General features: G+C 37.5%; 1 protein-coding gene across 5 annotated transcripts in view; it reads right to left on the bottom strand.

Moving 5' to 3' along the window:
- Positions 1-23,085, bottom strand: part of LOC116278878 (coiled-coil domain-containing protein 144A-like) — a 93,730-nt gene that overhangs the window by 24,186 nt on the left and 46,459 nt on the right. For all 5 annotated transcript variants that reach the window (XM_072945856.1, XM_072945853.1, XM_072945854.1 and 2 more), the window contains exons 17-31: positions 21,908-22,060; positions 21,246-21,297; positions 20,799-20,868; positions 18,082-18,142; positions 17,807-17,994; positions 16,415-16,541; positions 15,947-16,008; positions 13,373-13,466; positions 10,920-10,948; positions 10,664-10,736; positions 8,664-8,918; positions 6,994-7,067; positions 5,127-5,867; positions 2,895-3,049; positions 2,233-2,403 (exon numbers count right to left, since the gene is read on the bottom strand). In XM_072945856.1, the coding sequence (XP_072801957.1) occupies positions 2,233-2,403; positions 2,895-3,049; positions 5,127-5,867; positions 6,994-7,067; positions 8,664-8,918; positions 10,664-10,736; positions 10,920-10,948; positions 13,373-13,466; positions 15,947-16,008; positions 16,415-16,541; positions 17,807-17,994; positions 18,082-18,142; positions 20,799-20,868; positions 21,246-21,297; positions 21,908-22,060 (2,305 nt within the window). The remainder of the gene's footprint in view (positions 1-2,232; positions 2,404-2,894; positions 3,050-5,126; positions 5,868-6,993; positions 7,068-8,663; positions 8,919-10,663; positions 10,737-10,919; positions 10,949-13,372; positions 13,467-15,946; positions 16,009-16,414; positions 16,542-17,806; positions 17,995-18,081; positions 18,143-20,798; positions 20,869-21,245; positions 21,298-21,907; positions 22,061-23,085) is intronic.

Below are 23,085 nucleotides of genomic sequence, written 5' to 3' on the forward strand. Positions count from 1 at the left end.
AATGAAACAGTAACATTAAAGGACAAAGAAAGTATATCAATTATATTATTAACAAAGTATTAAATTTAGATCAAGCGGACAAGCAAAGGAAAAGGAAGAACTAACATTACTTGTATTATTTGATAGGAAAAAATATACCAGGATTTTCTTGTTGTTGTCTTTTTTAATAAAAACTGGCTTTTATGACAATAAAACCCATTTGGAAAGTATTACTTAAGTCCTTATATGAAAGAAACCCTTTCTAATAATCATATAGCTTTTTTGAGGACTTAGTGTGCAACTGCTGTGCATCATTATCAGCACTTTACATGTCTTAAAGACATTTTAATCCTCACAACAATCCTGGGAGGTAGGTAATACATTAGGTACTTTACCCAGGAAGAAAATGAGGCAGAGAAAAGCCAAGTCACTTGTCGAAGCCCCTATGTCTGCCCAGAATTCCAACCCAGGCAATCTGGCTTCAATACTTGCATTTCACAATATGCGAAGAAAGTAATATTTATTTTTAAGTATGTTTAACTAATGGAGTAAATGACTCTCTATTATTATTCCGTATCTAGGTATAATTATAAATAATAATTTCTGGGGCATATGTCCAGAAGGAACCCTACTTCAAAATGACACCTGCACCCCAATGTTCACAGCAGCACTATTTACAATAGCCAAGACATGGAGACAGCCTAAATGTTCTTCAACAGGGGACTGGATAAAGAAGATGTGGTATATTTATGCAACGGAATACTATTCAGCCGTAAGAACCGACAACCTAACGCCATTTGTAGCAACGTGGATGCTCCTGGAGCATGTCATTCTAAGTGAAGTAAGCCAGAAAGAGAAAGAAAAAACCATATGAGATCACTCATACGTGGAATCTAAAAACAAAAACAAAGCAAAACAAATACAGAACAGAAACAGACTTATAGACATAGAATACAAACTTGTGGTTGCCAAGGGGGCAGAGGGTGGGAAGGGACAGACTGGGATTTCAAAAAGTAGAATACATAAACAAGATTATACTGTATAGCACAGGGAAATATATATAAGATCTTATGGTAGCTCACAGCAAAAAAGAAAATGTGACAATGAATATATGTTCACGTATAACTGAAAAATTGTGCTCTACGTTGGAATTTGACACAACATTGCAAGACGACTATGACTAAAGAAAAAACTGTTAAAATAATAATAATTTCTGAATCTTAACACCTATTTTTTCAAAATAAAAAGACTTTAGACCTAGGCAATCCTGGAAATCTACTTTTAATAAAGATTTGCTTTTGCTAAAGACATTACTCAGCAGGCGTTCATTATCCATTCAGCTGTTTGTTCATGCATTTGACATGTCCTTATGGAGCATGATGGCTTTTTTAATTTAGAACTTAGTAATCCAAAAGTAATCATCTGTGATAGATTGTTAATAGTTTATTATTCTATTGTATATAAACAAAACCTTCCCGTTCTTCCTAGAATCTAAACAGATACTGTTAATATAATCTGGTATTTTACAATAGCATACAAAAACCACAGCCACTCATGATGATACTGTCAAGGACACTATAAAGTCTAGAGTCATCAAGGAATGATTAAACCCTATTCAGTATGGCCTAAGTGTTTGTATAGGTATTATGAGTATACAATTTTTAACAATCTATGGATAATGGTGTAACTTTAAAGTCATTATCTGAATATGTTCAATTGTATAAGAATATTATGCTTCAGAACTAATGAGTAAGACCTTACAACAAAACTATACACGAATAGAAGCTTACTACTCCATTTTAAAGATAACACAGTACAATCAATACACTTTCTAATACCAGAAATGCAAACAAGATGAAATTGAAAAACACGTCTTCTATGGAATCACATCCAACAGCACACAGACGTGCTCTACAAACTACCATGTCATCATTAAAAAAAGAAAGGGAACCCCCACGAGCCCCACGTTCCCCTTCAGTTATCGCCCAGTCCTCTCCTGCCTTCCCAGGGAATGTCCTCTGAGGGGCTGTTCACACTGACTCACTGCAGCCCGGCTTCCATGGGGATGTTTTATTGAAACTACTTTTGGTCAAAGGCACTTGTCCCCATCTTAACCTTCCGGCAGAGTTCCTCCGATACAGTTGAGGATTCTCTTGCCCTGGCCTTTGCGCTATATGCTGCGGTTCTATTTCCAGAGAAGGTAATCACCGCTAATAAGTCTTCACCTAGAAATAAAGAATTTGTAGATTTTACCTGCCACAACCTTGATCTCCTTCACTTAAACTGCTGTTGCCATTCACGTGTAGGAGACCACCAGCCAGCGAGGCAGTCTTCTCAAATACACACGAAGTCACAGATGCTTTTAATGTCCGTTTTCCGCTTTCATTCTTCTTTACTTCTGTCATATACAAGCCAGGACAGCTACTGTAAAACAATCCATAAGAAAGCCAAGTTTTAAAAACTAATTCTACTGATATTTTAAAAACCAACAATTTTTGTAAAATTCCAACTCCTACCTATCTTCAATCATTTATGAATTCACAAAATGGTTATCAAGTGCCAACCATACGCAAGGAAACACAAATTCTTGCTTCAAAGACAGATACACAATTACGATACACTGTGATACGCAAGAGCTGACATGTAGCAGCTGAAGTGAGCATAAGGGAAGGCTTTAAAGAAGAGGGAAAATAAACAGGAGGTCATGAGCAGAAGAGACAGAAGGAAACTATTCTACTTAAGAGATTAGAATGTGAGCACAAAGATTAGGCACGTGGCATTTAGGTGTGCCCTGGGAACCTGCAAGGAAGAGTACAAAATACATGGAAGCAAGTAGAGATGAGTCTGGAAAGAAATTCTGAACAATATCTAGGAAAATAATACTTACCTACTGTTGAATACTGATTTAGGCTTACCTATCAGAATTTCCTTTCTGCAGAGCAGGAAACTGCTGGTCATCAGTTTTTCCCCTCTTCCTCTGCTGAGTCAATCCTTTGTAATAACTGCCATCACACATGGTTTCTGATCCTTTCAGTTCACTACTTTTGTTCCTGTTCTCTTGTACTTCAAACTTTAGTGAAAGTTTGATACAAAAGGTAATTATGATTTCATTCATTATAAAGACTTTTTTCATTCATTTTATCACTTGACTCAGAGTTTGCCCTGATTTCAATGATTAAAATATTTTTGTGCTTATTTTAATTTTATCATTTCAAGTCATTGAAATGTTTGTCAATTCTGCTTCTTTCTTTTTGAGGAAAAGAAACAGAATTTCCAAAATTTCAAAAAGGACTTTCCGAGTGTTGTGCTCTTACATCCACTCTTCCCTAGGTGAATGGCAGAGATAAAGAAATAAAAAGACAAAGGCATAAAATTTGTCCTCTCCTGTCTTTACCACCTAGATTTTGTGTTAAACAGCCAGATTTAGAAGATGTCACACCTTGGTGCTTCAGTAACAGAAAGGAAACATTCTGCTTTCTGTGCTAAAGCTATCCTTTCCCCACTACTTTTTAGAATTCTTGTTTCATTTGGATCCTGGGGTATCAAAAAAGTGGTGTTTAATAAAATATATAAACCCAAGTTTACCGAAAGGAGCAGAGTGAAACTGATGGATTCCCAGTAAGTGTGGAATTCTGCAAAAGGAATAATGCTTCCCAATTTCACATTCAATAACCAAGACCATTTTATAGCTCGATGGCATAGGAGTAATGAATGATCTACTTTAGCCCCACTGTTTACTGATAATGAGAACACAACCAAGAAAGGTTAAGCAATTTGTCCAAATTCCCTAAAGCAGTATTCCCCAGCATTTTACGGTGTCAAAAGAGATGATACAATTCTGTAACACTGAATCGAATAAGCTACCAAATAAATTCATCAAGTTGATCAGGTAAGTTAAAAGTGTGATTTTGGCAAAGTTGGGGGCAGGGCTCATCTCCTTTTTCTATTGAAGGAGAACACCTTCAGATTTCTATCTTTAACATTCTTTGCACCTCACACAAAAGAACACACACATTTTAAAAATCTATTACTAGAAGTAAAAAAAAAAAATCATTCAGTGCATCTCAAAACTCAAGTTTTCTCCTTTGGCAATAAATACTGAATTTTTTTTTTGCTGAGGGTTCATACTACCTGTATGGTAAAATCATACATGTCAAAACTTACTTACTACATTTTATTACATAATACAATGTAAGTGTCTGACTCAACAGAAACACCCGAAAGTGTTGATTCAAGAATATGTGGGAGCACATGTATTTGTTCTTAAGAATATGTCAAAGTGGCCATGATGGAATTCTGAGTGTTCAGTGATCAGTAAGACAGATAAGCCCGCACTCACTAAAGCACAACACACAGATCAGTTTAGTGGGAGTGTGTGCTTATATCCCTTCTCTCAGTCACTGCTTTCTTCCCATTCTATGGAAGTGCAACTTACATTGAAGCCAATACATTAAAACAAAAAAACAAAACCCTTGAGCTTATTATATCTCCTAAGCCATTTCACTCGCGTTTATTCTGGCTCAGGTCACGTGGCACACACAGCTGAATTACTTTCCCACTTCATACGAAAGACTGGCACAGAGACTTAGGTTGATTAAAGAACAAAACCCAGGGAAATACTTCCCTGAGTTCCTGTTATTTAGATGGCAGAAATAGTCTTGTTTCTACACGATTACATATTTAGATGACACAGGCTATTTTCATAAGTGGAAAATCAGATCAAATATGGATCAGAGTGGAAGAGATTATTGATAAAGAGAAAAAACAGAGTAGCAGCAAAGGAATCTCTACCTCTTTCTGAAGCTGAATTTTCTTTTTCCAAAGCCAGGAATTCTACTTGTAACATGCCTACCTCATTCTTAAACCTTTGCATATCTTGGTGTAAATCTTTTAGATATACTTTGGATGTTCTGTTACCATTTGATGGAGAAGAACTCACATTTCCTAATTCAGGGTCCATGATTTTAGAGTTATCAGCACCGCTGTTATCTGCAAGCAATGGCTTCTGGAGCTGGTCTTGTGTTCGTTTGGTTTTCTTATAAGTATTTGAAACAGCAGACATATCGTGACTTTTTATTTGAATCGTGTGTTTCACCTCACTGGAGCGGGCAAGCCACAAACCAAAAAAGGCTTTCAGGACCACTTACCTGAGGTGCACGGCCAATGTCTGATTTCCAGTGAGTATTTTGGTTCCTTCTTTGTATTCTTTTTGTACCAAATTCTTGGTCTTCTTTCACTTTAAAGGGAACTCGGTTCCTTACTTCATTTTCTCTATCATGATAAAAACTCTCCTCATTTTTGTTAAAAACATCTTCGGTGTCTGGTTTATCATTTTCATCTAACTTCTTTTCATTTAAATAAAGTTTTGAAGATGGCTGGCAACCATACTCTGTTGACTCAGACTTGGAATAAGATGGAAAAACTTTTTCAAGACTGGGCTCTTTGTGTTCAGAGAATGCCTGGAATCCTACAGAGACAGAGGCTCCAGGTGCATCTTTTTCCCCACTATCAAATATATTATCTGTCATATTGGAAGGTAGTTCCTTTAAATTACCATGTAGTTCAGGGTTGTCACGTGGTGACCCTCCCTTACGATGAAAAATAATTTTGCATTTTCCAAGGATTTTACTGATTTTCTGACTTGACTTCTTTGTGATAACTTCTGAAGTATTTTTCCAGAACAATTTGCCTTGTTTGACCCACATGCCCTCATGCTTCTCCACACAAGAAAGTTTTGAAGATACAGGTATGTCCTTTCTGTCATGTTCCATATTCATTTCTGGTTCTCTAGGCATTTTTTGCAGATGCACAAGTGAAAGATTAATCTGCTTGATTTGATCTTCAGATTTCTTTGCTTTCACAGTACATGCTTCTAAAACACATTTATCCTTAAGTAGTCAAGTATGGATAAAGAAAAATTAGAAAATAATTAAAATTTAACAAACCAATCTATGTTTGGCTACTCACAAACTAAGAAGTGAAACGTAACTTGCCTTAGCCTTGAAATAGGAGTAAAACGGGAACTCAGAAACCTAACTTTGTCACTGCTTGTTTGAACTAAACAATTCACACATGTTAAATCTACCAAGAATTAGAGGAGATTAGATTTTTAACGTTACAAAGATTTCCTCACTAAAAAATATTTCACCTCTCATACCTTAAATAGTGAGCCCCTCCAGTGCATGTAAAGATTTTTTTTTTTTAAAGGACTAGTAACTGGAGAATAAGCAAACTGTAAATTATTAGGTGCCAAAATCAATTAACATCAATCAGAAAGAGGAACAAATTCCTGAATTTTAATGCAAACGATATACTATCATAGTGATTTATCTCAATATGTATTCTCTGCATCCACCGAGTTATATTACACTCTAACATTCGCTAGTGAGAGTGAGTAAAAGAATTTTTAATAATACTTACTGATTTCCTACCCTGAAATGAAATAAGTTAGAAAGTTTTTGTTTGTTCCCTAACAGCAAAGGTCCAATCCTGGAAGGTTTGCTTCTCTTACTAGGCAGTTGGGTTGACTCTATGACCCCTATTCTCTCCCTGATTGTAGATTCTGAAATCGATTACATAGAGACCACAAGACAGAAAAAATCTTTCATCTTGGCATTAATGACTTGCAATTTGAAACTGTAAATTTTGGACCACTGGGAATGACTGTTCCTTACATGAGACTAACTTGGTGGCCATCACTGCTATGTTATTTACAATTTCAACTGTTTCATCACATGATTTAATATTTGATATCACCTTCTTTACTATCATGTGAGGAAGTTATAAGAATGGAAGAAGTAAACAATATTCAGGAAGGATTTCTGCCTCAATTCCAAGGATAAAGTTTAACTATAAATCATTATAGATCCTAACAATACGTTAAGTTTTGTAATTAGATAAAATGCTATTATTGACTTTAAAAGCCTAGTTTGAAAGGCAATTTCTTTTGAACTGTGTTATTAAAGCACAGAAAACGGTATTAAACAAGAAATTCAAATTTACATTTTCACATACCTGTGAGTGGTTATGTTGACTTCCATCAAGTCTTTCTTGCTCTTCCTCAGGTGTCCTTTCTAAGTCTAGGTCTGCTGAAAAATGAATACGCTTAGTTAAAATTCACTACTTAGAACAGCTAGATAAAAGGCATCCTCTTTATAAAAACATAAAACACATTTCATCAATTGACAGTTTAAATTAAGCTTAATCTTTAGCTGGATAGTTACTTCTTTAAGAAATACTTCTAATTATCTAAAACTTCAACAAACTATTTGGGAAATACTCGATGTTACCAGATTAAAGGCATACAAACATCTCAAAGTTCCACTCACAGACTGATTCACCAGACATGAACAAAACAAAGAGAAATAAAACCAAATTTAAAAATACAGTAGAAATATACAAAGTCACAATAGACCCTACTCTCCTAACAGTACCTTTTTAACCACATACCAAGCTTCAAGAGCAATGTTATTCATGGTTTCCAAAATTACTGTTACTTTTTATGCTTTTATCTTTCCTTAATCTGAAACGTTTCCCTCTACTGTTCTGACAAGTTCCTTTTCCTCTTTGAAGACTCAGCCTGCTCTGTGAAGTCCTCCTTGATTGCAGCTGTCTTTCTGCAGAGACACAGGGATCTCTTTCCTTGGATTTACCTTGGTACTTCACAGACTTTTCTAGTGTGTCTTCACCAGCTGAACTGTAAACTATTTCTTTACATGTCTATCCTCTTTGCTCCTATGCTGCAGAGGACAAACTCTTAAAAGTATCTTTGTATAAACAGTACTTATTAGAAAAACTTTGAGTTTATAGCTTGTAGTCACTACTATAGGAGATAGCTGAGAACCTTTTGTAAATATGACATTAATTCTACAGGTAAGGGAAGAAAAGATAAAACTATAGGAGCAGAAAAAATACTGTATGACTTACTACTACAGCTCTGATTATATCACTCATTAAGGCACTAAATTAATTGGTATATAAAGTAGAACACGTATTAGATGTGGTTAATCAACAGACTGGGTATCCTAGAAGAATTAGAATTGATATTCCATATATTATTTTTAAGTGATCAAGCACTCCTTAAAAACCAATATCCTTTTCGACCCATCAATCCATTAAAAATAATAAAACAAGCTGATACACTGTGCGGACACAGTTAAGAAGGAGGTCCTGTGTAGCAAATTCCCAATGTCTGCCACTACCGCTGGGAAAGCCACTTCTAACATACAGAAAGGCAGAGAATATACTAGAAATACTTTGATATTTAGTTGCAGAGGTGCTTTTTCAGTTACACTGAATACAGCTATAACAAATATTTATAAATTCAGAGCTAGATAAAAATAAAGCTAAGAAACCATACTTTGAGAAGGGAATCTTTGGATGTCCACCTAGGTTTCCCAACTACTCACAAAGCTCTAGACATCATCCTCCTACCCGCTCTCAGGAGTGTGCTAAATACTATTCTGAACGAACTTACTTTCTCCTAATTCTCTTTGCTATTTAATATGTTGCTTTGATCAGAGGTTGAATGTAAATGTCATGCAAAAAGGTATTGTCCGGTTGTAGGTTGCATAAAAGGAGTAAACACAAAGGAGATCCTGCCACAAAATGATTTCTGCAAAGTCAGAGTACGGTGAAGCCACGCACAGGTAGACCATGGCTAGCTCTCTGTGCTGCTTTATTACCTTCTTTGCTGCTTCTGTTCTCTGGCAGCTGTGACTCACACAGGCCACGGAGCGCTGCGTTTTCTGACAGAGACACGGCTCCAATATTCACCCGGTCTTTATCTACCAGGGCCGTCTGCCTCAGTTCTGTGGGTGCTGACTGGTTTTTGGTCACTGATTGTGATACCAACGGACATTTGTCAACTTTCAAATGCTTGGCTCTTTGACCAGCCTCATTATTGAGGCTCAAACTAGTAGAAACCCACTCTGAAGGACCTGAAAACAAAGTTTCCACTTATTAGAATGTGAATAACAATACAAACTTGACTAACTTTTACAAATTCTCTTCCCAGAGCAGCAGCCCCATGCCCTCCTCTCCCCCAAACACACTGCTCCTTCCCAGCTGGTTGCACTTTACATGTCATTGCTGTTCATATAGGGAACCACTGTCTCTCTTTTTTCTACCTTTTCTAGTATTACTAATTTGGATTCACTCATCACTCTCTAGAAAACAGTCTATATTCTGTAAGAGCTTTATGAATAATTACGACTCTTCAACATATGAAGTTTTTCATTAACAAAATGTATGCCTAACCAGCCATTTACTGGACGTTTAAATATGCATGACAGTATTGAGTCCTAGAGATGCGGGCTTTAAGAAAACTTCTACTGAATGGTACTACTTAAATTACAATGAGGCAGTCTTTCCTCAATGTACCAATATCTTCAGAATTCTTACCTTAAGCCTTGGATAAACATCATAAATTTATATAAGAAAGGATAGCCTTGAGTGACTAATTTTTTCCATATAAAAATAGGGTAAATCTAGGTACAAACTAGATCCAAAGAGTACAGAGTGCCATCAGACAGGAAATACATAACAAAAATGTTTTCCTTTTTTAAAAAGAATTAAGTTGTCAGATTCAAAATTTTTAAGGCAAGTTAAAGAAAAAAAGGCAAGAAATGTAGACGTGAACTTTAAAGCCCACCTCATCACAAGGGCCCCTTTATTATTTCACACCCATGAACCCTGTTTAAAACAGCAGTTCTCAAGTGTCATCTGAGAAGCCCTGAAGCCCCATGTTCCCTCCATCTAGGGAGTCCAGGAGGTCAAAACTATTTTCACAATAATACTGAATGCTATTTTCATTCTCATTCTCTGTTAAGTGTGCAGTGGAGGTTTCCAGATACATGACATTTGAGAACATCATAGCTCTAATGGCTAATGGAATTTTTGTGCGTGCTTGTTTTTTAAATCTTTCAGTTCTATTTTCTAATATACTAAACATCAATAGATACAACCCACTTAACAGTTCTTCAGAATTTTCAATAATTTTTAGTAGTATAAAAAATATCCTAAACCCAAAAACTTTTAGGATTATTGCTTTAAAAGATCATATCTACCAAACATTAAGGTAGGACTAATTACTTCCATCATTTTTAATAATCAAAGACACCACACACACACAGAGAGAGAGAGAGAGAGCGCTAATCAAAACATCCAGTTGCCTTAAGACCTTTGGGCTAGGGAAATAGCTCAGTGGTAGAGCACATGCTTAGCATGCACAAGGTTCTGGGTTCAATCCCTAGGACCTTCATTAATAAATAAATACAGAAATAAATATCATCAATGTGATAGCACTAGATGAAATAATTAAAGTGAAATATGACTGACATGTTAGCAAGTGAAGCTTTACTCTACATAAAGGTCAGAATTCAATTAAGCATTTTAAAACTCTGGAAAAATCTTAGAACCTAATAATCTCTCAGAATCCCTGAGAAGTACAGGGACTCCAAACTGAGCACTTTGGTGTCTCCCAACATCAATAGAAACATCCAAGTCAAAGCTGACATTTTAAAACTCTATTTCTTATGCTTATACATATTTTTCAAACATGGATACCGATCATAACATCTGCCTTACTTATGTCATCTTTCAATTAAATTAGAAAAAATAAAAGGAATTAGGAATAAGAAGACTGTACTTCATTTCATAGTTAAATTTGTACTGCAAAATTTACCTGATTTGAATCTTTGTAAATTCTTCATTGCTCGTGTTTTTTTAGGAACAGAATCTTTCACTCCAATTGCAGGCTGAATGGTTTTTGAAACAAACTGATTAATCATGTGCATTTGATACAATCTGTAGTAATAATTCAAGGGGGGAGGGTCTAGCTCAGTGGCAGAGTGCCTGCTTAGCAGTGCATGAGGTCCTAGGCTAAATTCCCAGTACCCTCATTAAAAAAAAATTCAAGATAAAAGTATAAAAGTTTTTACCTTCAGGTGAGGATATTTTTCAATAGAACCTAAAAGCCAAAAGGGACACATAATCAATTATAAGTAAATATGAAAGCCAACTATCCAGTCATGCGGTTAGTACTGAGCGCAATCCTCATGCTTGCTTTGGAAATGAACATGTTAGGTTTCGGTGTTTTGTTTTTCAGGGGCAGTTAGGACAGCAACAAGACAGACATATGAATCCATGATAGATACTGAATAAAGAGCAGGAATATAGGTTTAACAAAACATGCAGTTAAGATGTCAAAAGTACGAGTACGTTTCAAATGACGTTATAAAATAGAAACGTGCACATATACGAGTGTGAACATGCTGCCTGAGGAGGAGAAAAGCGATTTTTAATCAGAGGAACAAGTCACGGCTCCAAGAAGACAAAAGTGAAAGCTGATGGTAAAATGCAACAGCACATCTTTCATGCGACTGACACCATTAGACTACAAGTGTTTATCATGCTCTTCAATTTGTCCTGTGATTCAGGAAGTCCACAGTTGTGATGGCAGTTCATTTGAATGTGCAGTTCACTTCTCGTCAGAGAAAGTGTTATGAATTGATCAGCCTGGATACACACTTGTAGAATAATCGTTCATAAAAATAGTCATATTTTCCCATATCCACATGGGCTACCGATATGCCTACATTTCTTGGATCCTCTAGCCATCAAAGTTTCTTGATCCACTCATGCAAGAAAGAATGTATACTGAGTTTTCAATATTGAAATCTGGTGATCAAAAAAAAATTTCATTGCCACAGAATTATTAGACATTAAAAGTCTTTTATGTTTCAAAACCTGTGTAGTATTCACTGAAAATAACAACTTTAGCATTTATGGAATGAATCCTATTAATTTCTTTTATTTCCAAAATTGGTTTGGTAAATCAGGCTAATGTATAAAAGGATTCTTGTGAAATAAATATCTTATCAAAAAATAACATATATTAAAAACAACAACAACAACAACAACACAGCCAATGCTTCATATTCAAGTTAGTCTCATTTGAATAACAAATACCAATACAACATTTATCTTTGAAGCCTGATAGGAGGAGAGGCTGTGGTTTACCCCAATTCTAGGCCCCCTCCTGATTCCAGTATTCTCTGGATTGGCAATGATCTAACCTGGCTTCAGTGCAAATACACTGATGCCATCGAAAAGGAGTTCTCTCAAGTTTCCCCTCAATTCCAAAATCACCTACCTGCGGCTTTTTTTCCTCCTTCCTTCCTTTCACTTTCCTCTTCAAAGGTACCTCTACATCTGTGGTCTTAATTCTTCCCCTTTTCTATTCTTTTGATGGACGATCCCCACCACTTCTTTTCCCTCTCTGCTTAGCAGCAGTAGCTTACACCTCTAATTTCTACTTCAACTCTTTGCCTCCCTCTGACTATGAACGTGCTCAGAAAGAAAAACAAAATCGTGCTTTTCCTTGTTGCTGTTGTCTTTAACTCCCCAGTGGCTCTTCTTCCAGATTCCCTTAAACACAAGTCTACCCTCTGAGCGTGATCTGAAGACCAGCAACATGCGCATCACCTGACAGCTTGTTAGAAACGCAGACCCACTGCTCAGAATGTGCGCTTTTCACTGGGTCCCCAGGTGACTAAAATTTGAGAAACTCTGGTCTATACCGAGCCTGCTTCTATAGCACTCGGACTTAACTGATCCCTCTGAAACAGCCGCACGCGTCTCCCAGTAACACTTCCCCAAAAACTGCATCAGGATCTGCAGACTTTTCAGTGGACTCTTTACCAGGCTCCAGCTCCCCTGACCTCCCCGGAACGCACCCTGCTCTCCACCTCTTTCCCACTCTCTTCTGTTGGCCTATGAGACACCATCCTATAAGGCAGCAACACGCTGCATGACACGAAGGTCCAGACATTGACAGCTGACCACACCCGCCTGTGCTCACCGGCAGCCACACCCAGCTCTGCGTGATCAGGTACCGCAGTCCTCGCCGCCTTCCTAATGGTCAGGGGACGGGCGAGTGGGACATTCTGCTGTGCCTCCCGGACAAGGTTTGGTGCTGGAAGGAGCTCACTTCATACCCGTCTCATTTCAAACACTCTTCCCTTCCTTCTTCTAAAGAACTATTCTACATTACCACCTCCTGCCAGGGACCCCCCTCCTTTTCCTTCATTTACTCCCCTCCTCTCTACCTCCCTCATTCTTCACTCCCTCCTTCCCTCCTCCTGGTTTCCTGATTGTCCTCAGGTCACAGAGCATCTTGAAACAAAACTAACAACTGAGCTCCTTAAACAGCATTCTAGTTTAATCTGTTGCTGACACCTGGTAAGATATACAGTTTACTTCCTTTTCTCCTCTTTTTTCTCACTGTATGTTCAACAGGTGATTTTCTTTGGCTGAGAGAATAGATCCAAATCCATGTTTTAAATCAACATTCTGTAAAATGACTTTTTTTGGAATAAAATACAGTACTTACTTTCTATTTGTCCATTTAATGTATTTTTTTCTCCTAGATCTGCAGCTCCAGATAAATGATCAACACAGTTCGGTAGTTCAATCTCGGAGATACTCTGTTAAAATTAATATTAATAATGAGTTGCATAAAGATTTCCTGATCCCTTTCTAAGAAAATACCTGCATTTCCTATCTTATTATTATTTTTTTAATTTCCTACTTTAAAAGCAATTAGACTCGAAAACAAAATAAGCATATCCTGGAAACCCAAACATTTAAATAGAAAATTTCATATGCACTCTTTAGATCAAGTCTATCTTTTATCTTCAGTTGGCTTTTGATCTTCTGTAAACTGAGCATGGAAAGCTAGAGCAAATATTTTCACAGACAAAATACTGACTTACATGCAGATTTCAACAAAGAATTAACTTCAAAGCACCTCATTCCATTTTGTATTCCTCGACAAAAGAAGAGGACGTTTAAAAAACATATGTATTTTTATACATATAACTGAATTGCTTTGCAGGTACACTTGAAACTAACATTATAAACTGACTCCACTTCAATAAAAAATTAAAATACATATTAAAATATATTCTTTAATAAGTATGCTATACATTTAAAATGTTTCTTAGGACAGATATTGTTTTTAGCATTAAAATAACATACACGGCATGAAAACAAGCCTTGGAGCCTGTCATGTTGAGTATTAACAGAACACTGTGGAAACTGCTACATTTCAGTAAACAAAGGCTTAGCGAATCTATTATTTGATAAAACTTTTATTGATAGGGAAAATAGTTGAATAAAGTACCAAAGTAGAAAGAAAAACATTTATGTTTAAATTAACAGCAGAAAAATTTTAAAAGTAGCTATGCAGCTCTTCAAAGAAGTACCATAAGCTTTACTTCACTGAGGGAAGAATAAGAACACCGTTTAGTGACCACCCGCATGTGCCAGGCCCTTATGATGCACATTTTCTTCTCTACACACAACAATAACAACAGTGACTCTAAGGACGGTTACCCACTTGCTGCTTCCTGGCCGCTCCAAGATGCTGGAGTACCGTGATGAGCAGATGTCACCCACTGTTCTGTCTGGAACGTCCCTCCCCTGGACCTTCGTGCGACTGGCTCCTTCCTGTCCGTCACCTGGCAGCTTTGGTCACACTCAGCTCTTTCCTGACTACCTAAATTCCAGCCTTACTCCACCCCCGTCCTAACTACAAACTCCCCCACTGTTGTCGAACCTCACGCTCTCCACGTTCCTTATGTGAAGGACTTACTGTCCCTGATACAGGGTTCCTGTTTACTTGTTCTTCTGTTCCTGCCACTACAGCCTAACCCCTCAGCTGCTACATTCAGTGTCTTAACTGCCTGGTGCTAGTTGGTGTTCAGGAACAGGAATTTATTTAAGGTCAAAACATGGAAAATCCCCAGAAGGCGTCAAGTACCAAAGCACTACGTACCTATCGGAGATCTCCGATAATAGCCTACCGACACTCAACATACCCCAAGTGAGAAATCCCCGTGCCCGCTCTAACTTTCCCACTTTATTGTCCTTCAGATTTTAAAAAGGTGTCCTCAACATTTCAGTAGGTCACTAGTGGCCACTGTGATCATTCTTACATTTCTATAGCACCCTTTGCAGTTGACAACGTGTTTTCAGATTTGTTACCACATTTTTGTTCATGACTCATAACCTGAGAGGTAGGCATCAGTACCATGTTTTTGAACGAGCTCACTGACATTCAAACAAGTCAGACAAGTTTTTCCAAGATCTCACAGTGGGTCAGAACCAGGATGCTACCACGTCTGCTGACTTCAAGTACAGGACCTGCCGAGATCCAAGAGTTCAGGCTCTTCTGACCTCTTTCCACGGCTATCACCTTGCAATAGGTCATCACTACCTTGTACTTAGCTTCCTTCAAGTTCGCTCGCCATAAAGGTACTCAGTGCATGCTATTTTCTACCCAAAATGGGCTGTCCTCAGTAAAACATCACTAAACCAAACTGGTGGTATTTTAATCCCACATATTTATTACTAGTCCCCATGCTTTTGCTTCTCCTGAAATGTTCGCTGCAGATCTACTTGACAATCCAAATATAAAAATACTTTCAAGTCGCAGGCACTGTCTTTCCAAGGTCAAAGTGGTTAAACAAACAAAAACACCGGTTTTTTGTGTTTTTTTTTTTTTTTTAGTACAACCTGTTTCTCTCTGAATCTAAGAGTTTTACACATTCATTTATAACAAAGAAGCAAACATCTGGTCACAGGCCGACCAAGAATTATTTTCTTCAGTTTTTAGAAAATGTAACTTCAGAACCCAAACCGATTCCCTGTGACTTCTAAGCCTTGGCTTTTGCACTACATACAGCAGTTTCATTAGGCGAGTCTGGAAAATTAACACAAGTGCACTCTGCAGTGGCATGACATGTAGCACGGAATGACTTTACTAAGTGAGGGTTAAAGTGAGGAACCAAAATTTTGCTGGGCAAATGTAAAAGTGAGAAAGTGAAGTCAAAACATCCCTCCATTTATGTTTCAACATCACGCAATGCTTACATTTGAACATAATAATAATAGAAGACGGTACCTCAAAAGCCCGGGATGATTCTGCATCTTTCTTTCCTTTGAATCTTAATGCTGGTGTTGCATCTACAAAATGCAGTCACAGATACATTAATGAGAACACATACCACTGGGAAGTTTAAATACATATATAAGTCTATCTTGATTCATGAATATGTCAATAAATTGAAGTGGCAGAAAAGAATTTCAGAGGGCTGAAGCATTTTCTGGAAGAAAACTTGGTCGTAGTTGGGATATTTATGAAGGAAGATGGCAAAAGAAAAACACTTAAGGAGAAATGGATATCGTATTTGGATTTACACACTTCAGATTTTTTATACTAGCTTTTTTTTAAATGGAGGTACCGGGAATTGAACCCAGGACCTCATGCATGCTAGGCATGCGCTCGCCCACTGAGCTGTACCCTCCCCCCTCCAACCATACTAGCTTTTAAGCAGAGAAGAAAATCCACAGATGCTCATTGACTTCCCACCTTTGTCACTTTTGTGTACTCCACCGACAGAAATCAATTTGCTATGATCTGCTCGCCCCTTTAGAACACTGTTAATTGTCCCAGTGCCGTTCTCTTTTCCCCCAGTTTGTGGCTTTGTTGCCTCTTCCTATAAAAACAAAACCAAGTGTAACAAAAACCCAACTTCAGAAAACATCATATTCCTACACTTGGTCATTCAATCAATCAGTCAGGAAGACAACATATATTTACTATATCCATCAGATCATAGGCATTATCCTGGGAGAAGCTGGCAATAAATACACAAGACAGATTCTGCTCTATATTCTAGGGGAAGCAGAGACACATGAAAATCAGTCAACACAGACAAGTATCATTCAACGGCTCTACACCTGAAGTGAACAGATACAGTAAGGGCACAAAGGAGAGAAGAGACTTGCTGCATGTCAATAGCTCCGGGAATGCTGGGAAGACCAGGCTGTGTCTTAAAAGACAGACCCAGTGCAAAGAGCAGATGTGAAGGGGATTCTAAAAAGGGCAGCCTGAGCCCAAGGTCGAGGTGTGAAACAGCATGGTAAGTCACATGGAAAACTAGAACTCAGTTACTGGGGACAGAATGGAGAGACAAAATTTGCTAGATTAAATATAAGACATTGCTTCATTAATTTAAATATGAGGATTTCTAAAAACAGAAATAACTTCAAGTTAAAACTAACTTCCATAGGGAACTATATTCAATATCTCATAAAAAACTATAATGGAAAAGAAAGAAAAAAAATTAGATATGTACATATATATGTATAACCAAATCACTTTACCGCACACCTGTAACTCATACAATACTGTACATCAATTACATTTGAATTAAAAAAAAAAAAACTTCTATAACCAAAAAGAAAAAAGGTGAGGATCACATTTTCTTTCTGTTGTTCATAAAATCAGCTCTATGTCCTTCAGAAGAGTCTGAGCACTTTTTTCCATGACCTGACTTTTCCTTCTTTTAATTTGAATTTGAGATAATTTCTATCATAATCTCACTTAACCCCACTGTTTCTGCTGTGTCTGTATAATCATCTCTCTCATTTTGACACTCGTTTATCTTTATATTCATCTTGTCCTTATTAGAGGAACCCTTCCCCTTTGTACCCCTGCCCATCTTCATATTCATCCAGCTGTTCTTTCCAGTTGCTTCCTTATTCTTTCTTTTCTTCATGGCGTATTTGAGAACTGTTTATTGCCACCAACCTTTACAAATCTCAGTCTTGCACGTGTACCCTCTCGTTATCACACTGTTTTCTATTGTGATCTTGAAGACTTCCATTTCTGTGTAGGATCCTTTTCATCCCCATGAGAATCAGGGGGATGCTAAGTGAAAAAGCACAGGAAGGAAAAGTGGAAAACAAAACGACTTGCCTCTGTAACACCAAGGACCGCTGAAGACGCGAGAGGTTCCGGTGCTGGGAAGGCAGGATGAGAAAAGCCTGGAACTTTGGTTGATGGTTGGGAAAAGGTTGTAACCGCATCTTCATTTTCATTATTAGAATTATTGTCCTCAAAGAAGGTGCTAGTTCCTGGTTTCGAAACACCATCTTTTGCCTCTGCTGTAGTGAAAACAAGGTATGGTAGATGAAATTGTCTATAATTTCTCATCAGTGAAAACGCAAAAAGACAGTCTTCAAATAACTTACTGTTTGTCATGGGTTCTTGCCTGGCCTGAACTGACTTTGTGAATCTTGGATGTCGGACTTTCTAGAGAAGAAAATAACAGCTTTAAGAACAACAAATATGAAATTGAACACAGTAATTAGAACATTTCCCATTCCCAGATGATCTAACACAAAGAGTGCTGGCTTTGGAGTCATTCAGATACGGATTCAAGTCCTGGGTCTGTCATTTACCAACCTACATCTTCTCACGGGGTGAGGATTATGAGAGATGACCTCAGGGGTCCTAAAATGTTACTTTCTTTACCCTCCATTGATTATTATACAAGCACTATGGTATCCATTAGATGACTTTCTTGACCAAAATGACCTAGAACAAAAACATACCCCTGATAGTTTAGAATCCTATTGAAAAAACTAACATTAAGAAATTTGAAGTAGTTGTTACATTTTGAAATGTGCTTGCATGATTTATATATGTGTGAATGATCTCTCATGGGGGAAATATGAGAGTTTACTTTTTAGCAGTATCTTATTTGGATGAGTTAGAACAGCAAACAGTATAAGCTACTTCTATTCCATTCGCCAAAAAGCTAAAGACAAATGATTGTTCAAATTCAGCTACTTCTAAGAAAGAGGAATAAAAGCAAAAGTAATTCTGAGGGGCAATGGCTCATGAGTGAAAGCCACACACATAGTAAACAGAAAGCTGTAACTAATATACATTCATACATTCACAGAGGCAGAGTGAGACGGACTGAAAGAACAGACACTGAAGAAGTGTTTTCTGCAAAGAAATATCAGGTTTGGGGTAAATCATTAAAAAAAAGTGGGGAGGAGGAAGAAAAGAAAAAATGAGACATGACTAGTCAAGTACAAACTTCACGCAAGAAAAAAAGGAAAATGTAAGTATAACAAGGCATGTGGAGAAATACATATAGTTCAGCATTTGTATATAATAGATCAGGGATGTATCAGTATTGTCAGGGATGTATATACTATGAGCGAAAGCCTCTGTTTTACCTTTTTATTATATATGTAAAAATATATAAATTATATATGAAAGTATATATATTCTTCTTCAGCAAGTTTTATAAAAATATCAAAATACATGATATATAAAACATATATATAAAACAAAGGCCTTTGTTCATAGTATATCCCCAATAATGCTGACTTGTATTACTCTACAACTGTTTGTTTGTAAATACCACTATAAGTAAGAGTTAAATTTTGTCACCCTAAGTCACTCAGTTGAACGTGGTCTTCTCTCCCTACCTGAACGCTGCAAATTATTACTAGAGAGAGAGAGAAAAATAGATTTTAAAAGTTCCTAACACATCAGCTTTCCACCTAGAGAAAGAACTGGTGGTCAGGATTCTAAGGATAATATACAGCTTGAAAAGATATATTGAACAGAACATTAGAGGGGGCTAAAAGAAGGTTAAAAAGTTTTCATCTCAAATTCTAAGCTCACAGTTGGTGGACACTGAAAAACGGACTGTAACCTTTTCCTATTTCTCATATACTTCTTATCTATTTCCTTGGCATTTATGACATACTTCCCCTCGTAACAACTGAACTTTTACAGCCTAAGCAAAGGGAATAGAAATTTAAGTCGTATTTTTAGAATCTGAATAGATTTCACTATGACATAGTATGCATATTATATTACCTGTACCATCAAATAGATTTCATTATGATAGAGTGTGCATGTTATAGTACCTGTAGCATGATGCAGAATTCCATGTCTCTTCATGCATTCACATTCAAAAATAATAAAATGCTTCTTACATTTAAGACCTTATTCTCGGTGCTCCAGGAAATGCACAATTACGTTCCCTAATCTCTAGCGGTGTATGCTGATGCAGGGGCTATAAAATGAGTATGTAAATAACTATACTACAAAATATCTGAAACTTGAAGTTTTAGAATGGGACACGAGGATTGCACATACTTTTTAAAACTATAATACAAAAGAATTCTGAAGTAGGTTTTATCATATGGTTGTTATTAGGAGTCTACTTTGAGAGCTGGCTGTTATTTTAGGGAAAACATGTACTCTTCAATTAGATGAAGAGTTTTGAATATACTCGTAATGAGATAATTTAGAAAACACAGAGGAATCTCTTTATATCGTGGATTTTGAGAAACAGAATTTTAATTTCTAAACTTCTGTAATTTCAACTATTATTTTAGTCTTAACACAGAACCAGAGATAGAAGTAAAGGGAAAAATAACCCTCTTTCCTCACAACTCTCTGATACCAAAATAAAAAGTGTCCAAGGGGGAAAAAAAAAGACACATGCCACGTTGTTTTGGAACTGAAAGGCCCCAGGAAGAGGCCATGATGATCACAGTAAGTAGCTGGGTGCACTGAAGATGTCCCTGAGGCACGAGTACTATACAAGTGCCGTCAGCGTGGTTTAAAAGTCAAAGAATCCTTATCCTTGGCCAAGCTTCACACTTCCTCTGCTGTGGGGAAACCTTTTCACAGTAGTTTTCCTGTCACAATCTATTTTCTAGTCCATTTTGCTTCAGCCTCATCTTCAGTATTTACCAAAGTAAAAAAGAAGAAAAAAATTCAACCTGTCATATTTTTATAAAATGGTTTACTCTGACCAACTTTCTAATACAAATGTTAAACAATGATACGCAGACCACTGCTAAATTTTAAGAGTAAATACTATGCAAAACTAAATTCAGAGCAGAAAAATTAATTTCACAAGAAAACACTTTACCTTGGGAGCAAGGTCTAAGTCACCATCTGATGGAGGCCTTGAATCATCAACATCACGTTTGGGTGAAATACTTTGGAGCAAAAATACACATCCAAAATGAGTGAGTTCATTTCTTTCAACAAACAAAAGTGACAAAAGTCTATGCTAAGGGATAAGAAAGCAGATTTGGGAGCCAGGCTGCCTGATGGTTAAGTCACAGGTCAACTACTTGTTAACCATGGAATCATGGCTCAACTAGTCACCTCCTTAAACCACAGCTGCCTAACTAACTAACAGTAAGCTGCAACAGCACAGCTACTCTGCAAAGCTGTTGTGGTGACTGTACGAGGTAACAAATGTCAAGTACACAACACGGTGTCTAACCCAGAGTAGGACACTCAACAAACCTTGTTTCTTTTCTCTGTGTTCCCTTAGTCAACATATTTTGAAAAATCCATAAAATCCTACCCGATGACAGAGATGTCTTCAAACCTCGGTGAAAACTCAACCACTAAATCCGCTATTAAAGAAAAAAGTAAAATAGATTCTATATCAGCAATAGAAAAATACAGAATATTAAAAGTGTAAGACCAATGTTTTGTTAAAAAGCATTCCTTTGGGACCACACCTGGAGACTACACACTTCAGTGAATATTGAGTATACTCCTGGAAGGTAATTAATGCATAAAAGCCACTTCCCCTCCTTCATATTTATCAAAAAAAAGGGTGTTTATCCAAATTTGATATCTTAAAGTGGACTGCTGTTTACAAGGACCAAAATCCCAACCAAACTTTATGAGACTCACAAAAAAATGGTAATCGTTAGTAGAATCAGCATCATAAACTGACAACGTCCAGCTCACACAGCATGCAGTTTCTGGACGACACCCATGGGACTAACCCACCCTGCCATTTGGCTTTGTCGGCCTCGTGTTATCTGGGCACGGTCATCCTTATTCGCTCACATACGGTCTAGGGCTGCCTTCACACTGCACTGGCAGACATGAGTGGATGTGACAGACACCACATGGACTAAAATATTGACTCTCTGGCCCTTTATAGAAAAAGCTTGTGCATCCCTGCTTTATGTCATAACAGGAAACCCTAAGACTCAAATCGAATATTCTTACTCTTCTGCTCAACATTCTTCGGTGAATCCGTGCAGCTGCCATTGCTGGTTCCCAACTTGACAACCATTTCTTCTTCGTCGTCCTTGCCGGACAATTGCAACTTTTCTTGGATATTCTCTGCTCCAGTATGTGAAGAAGGTAAGCTCTCCTCAGCTGCAAAAAGAGAAATGATTATTCTACAGTCATCACAGTAACTTCATCTCCTTCCCCAGTGGCTGGTTTAGGAAGGAGCATGTGATGTAACCCAGCCAATAAGATGCTAGGGGAAGTCTACCAGAAGCTTCTGTTTTCTTCCTAGTTAACAGAAAACATGCAGAGAGAAGCAGCCCTCCTTGCCTGCAGATACTGTCATGCGAGAATATGATGCTTGGAGCTGCTGCTAATCAGCAGACCAGGAAAGGCGACATCAAACACCAGCAGCCTCACAGCTGAAGGAGGGACGGCATCTGGGATCCTGATGACATCACCGAACCTTCTAAACAATCCTGACTCCTGTTGCTGTAGCCACTGTTACTTAGGGCTCCTATTATTATTTGCAGATGAAAGCATTCTGACAAATTTCCCAAGGTCTACAGCAGACCTCCTCCTTTCTACAGTACTAGAAAGGCTTTCAGAAGTGTGCCTGAGCTAGGTAGTCACCTCGTTCCCAACCATTCCTACAGCATCCTTTCTGCACCAACAACATGAAACTCACAGATCCTGCAAAGTTCACTAGCACATCTTAGCCTCTGCACCGCTGTCCTTTCTGCCAAATGTAATCTTCAAAGATGTTCCACCCACCAAACACTGCCCTTCTGCCTCCTTCCCTGGCAAACTTCTACTCGCTCTGCATGGCTTACCTGACATCCTACCCACTTTTAAAAAACTTCTTTCCTCACCATGGACTTAAAGTATTTGGCACATATTAAATACCAATAAAAAATACAGAAAGACAGTTACAAAGTCCTAGTGGGCTCTGGGACACAGTAGGCACAGAATAAAGCAAAGCAAATCATAAAAATGAGGATGACAGTAACAACCTCCCGGAGGCCAGGAACTGTGCTTTTGACCTGTTTGCATTCTGTAACGTCAGAGTGGTGCCTAGTACCTAAAAGACACTCGATAGTCATCTGTTAAGTGAATCAATTAACAGATAAGAATGTTTTCTTTGAAAGTCCTGTTTAAAAAAAATACAGGCA

This window comes from Vicugna pacos, chromosome 21 (assembly GCF_048564905.1).
Source record: "Vicugna pacos chromosome 21, VicPac4, whole genome shotgun sequence".
NCBI classification, from domain to species: Eukaryota; Metazoa; Chordata; class Mammalia; order Artiodactyla; family Camelidae; genus Vicugna; species Vicugna pacos.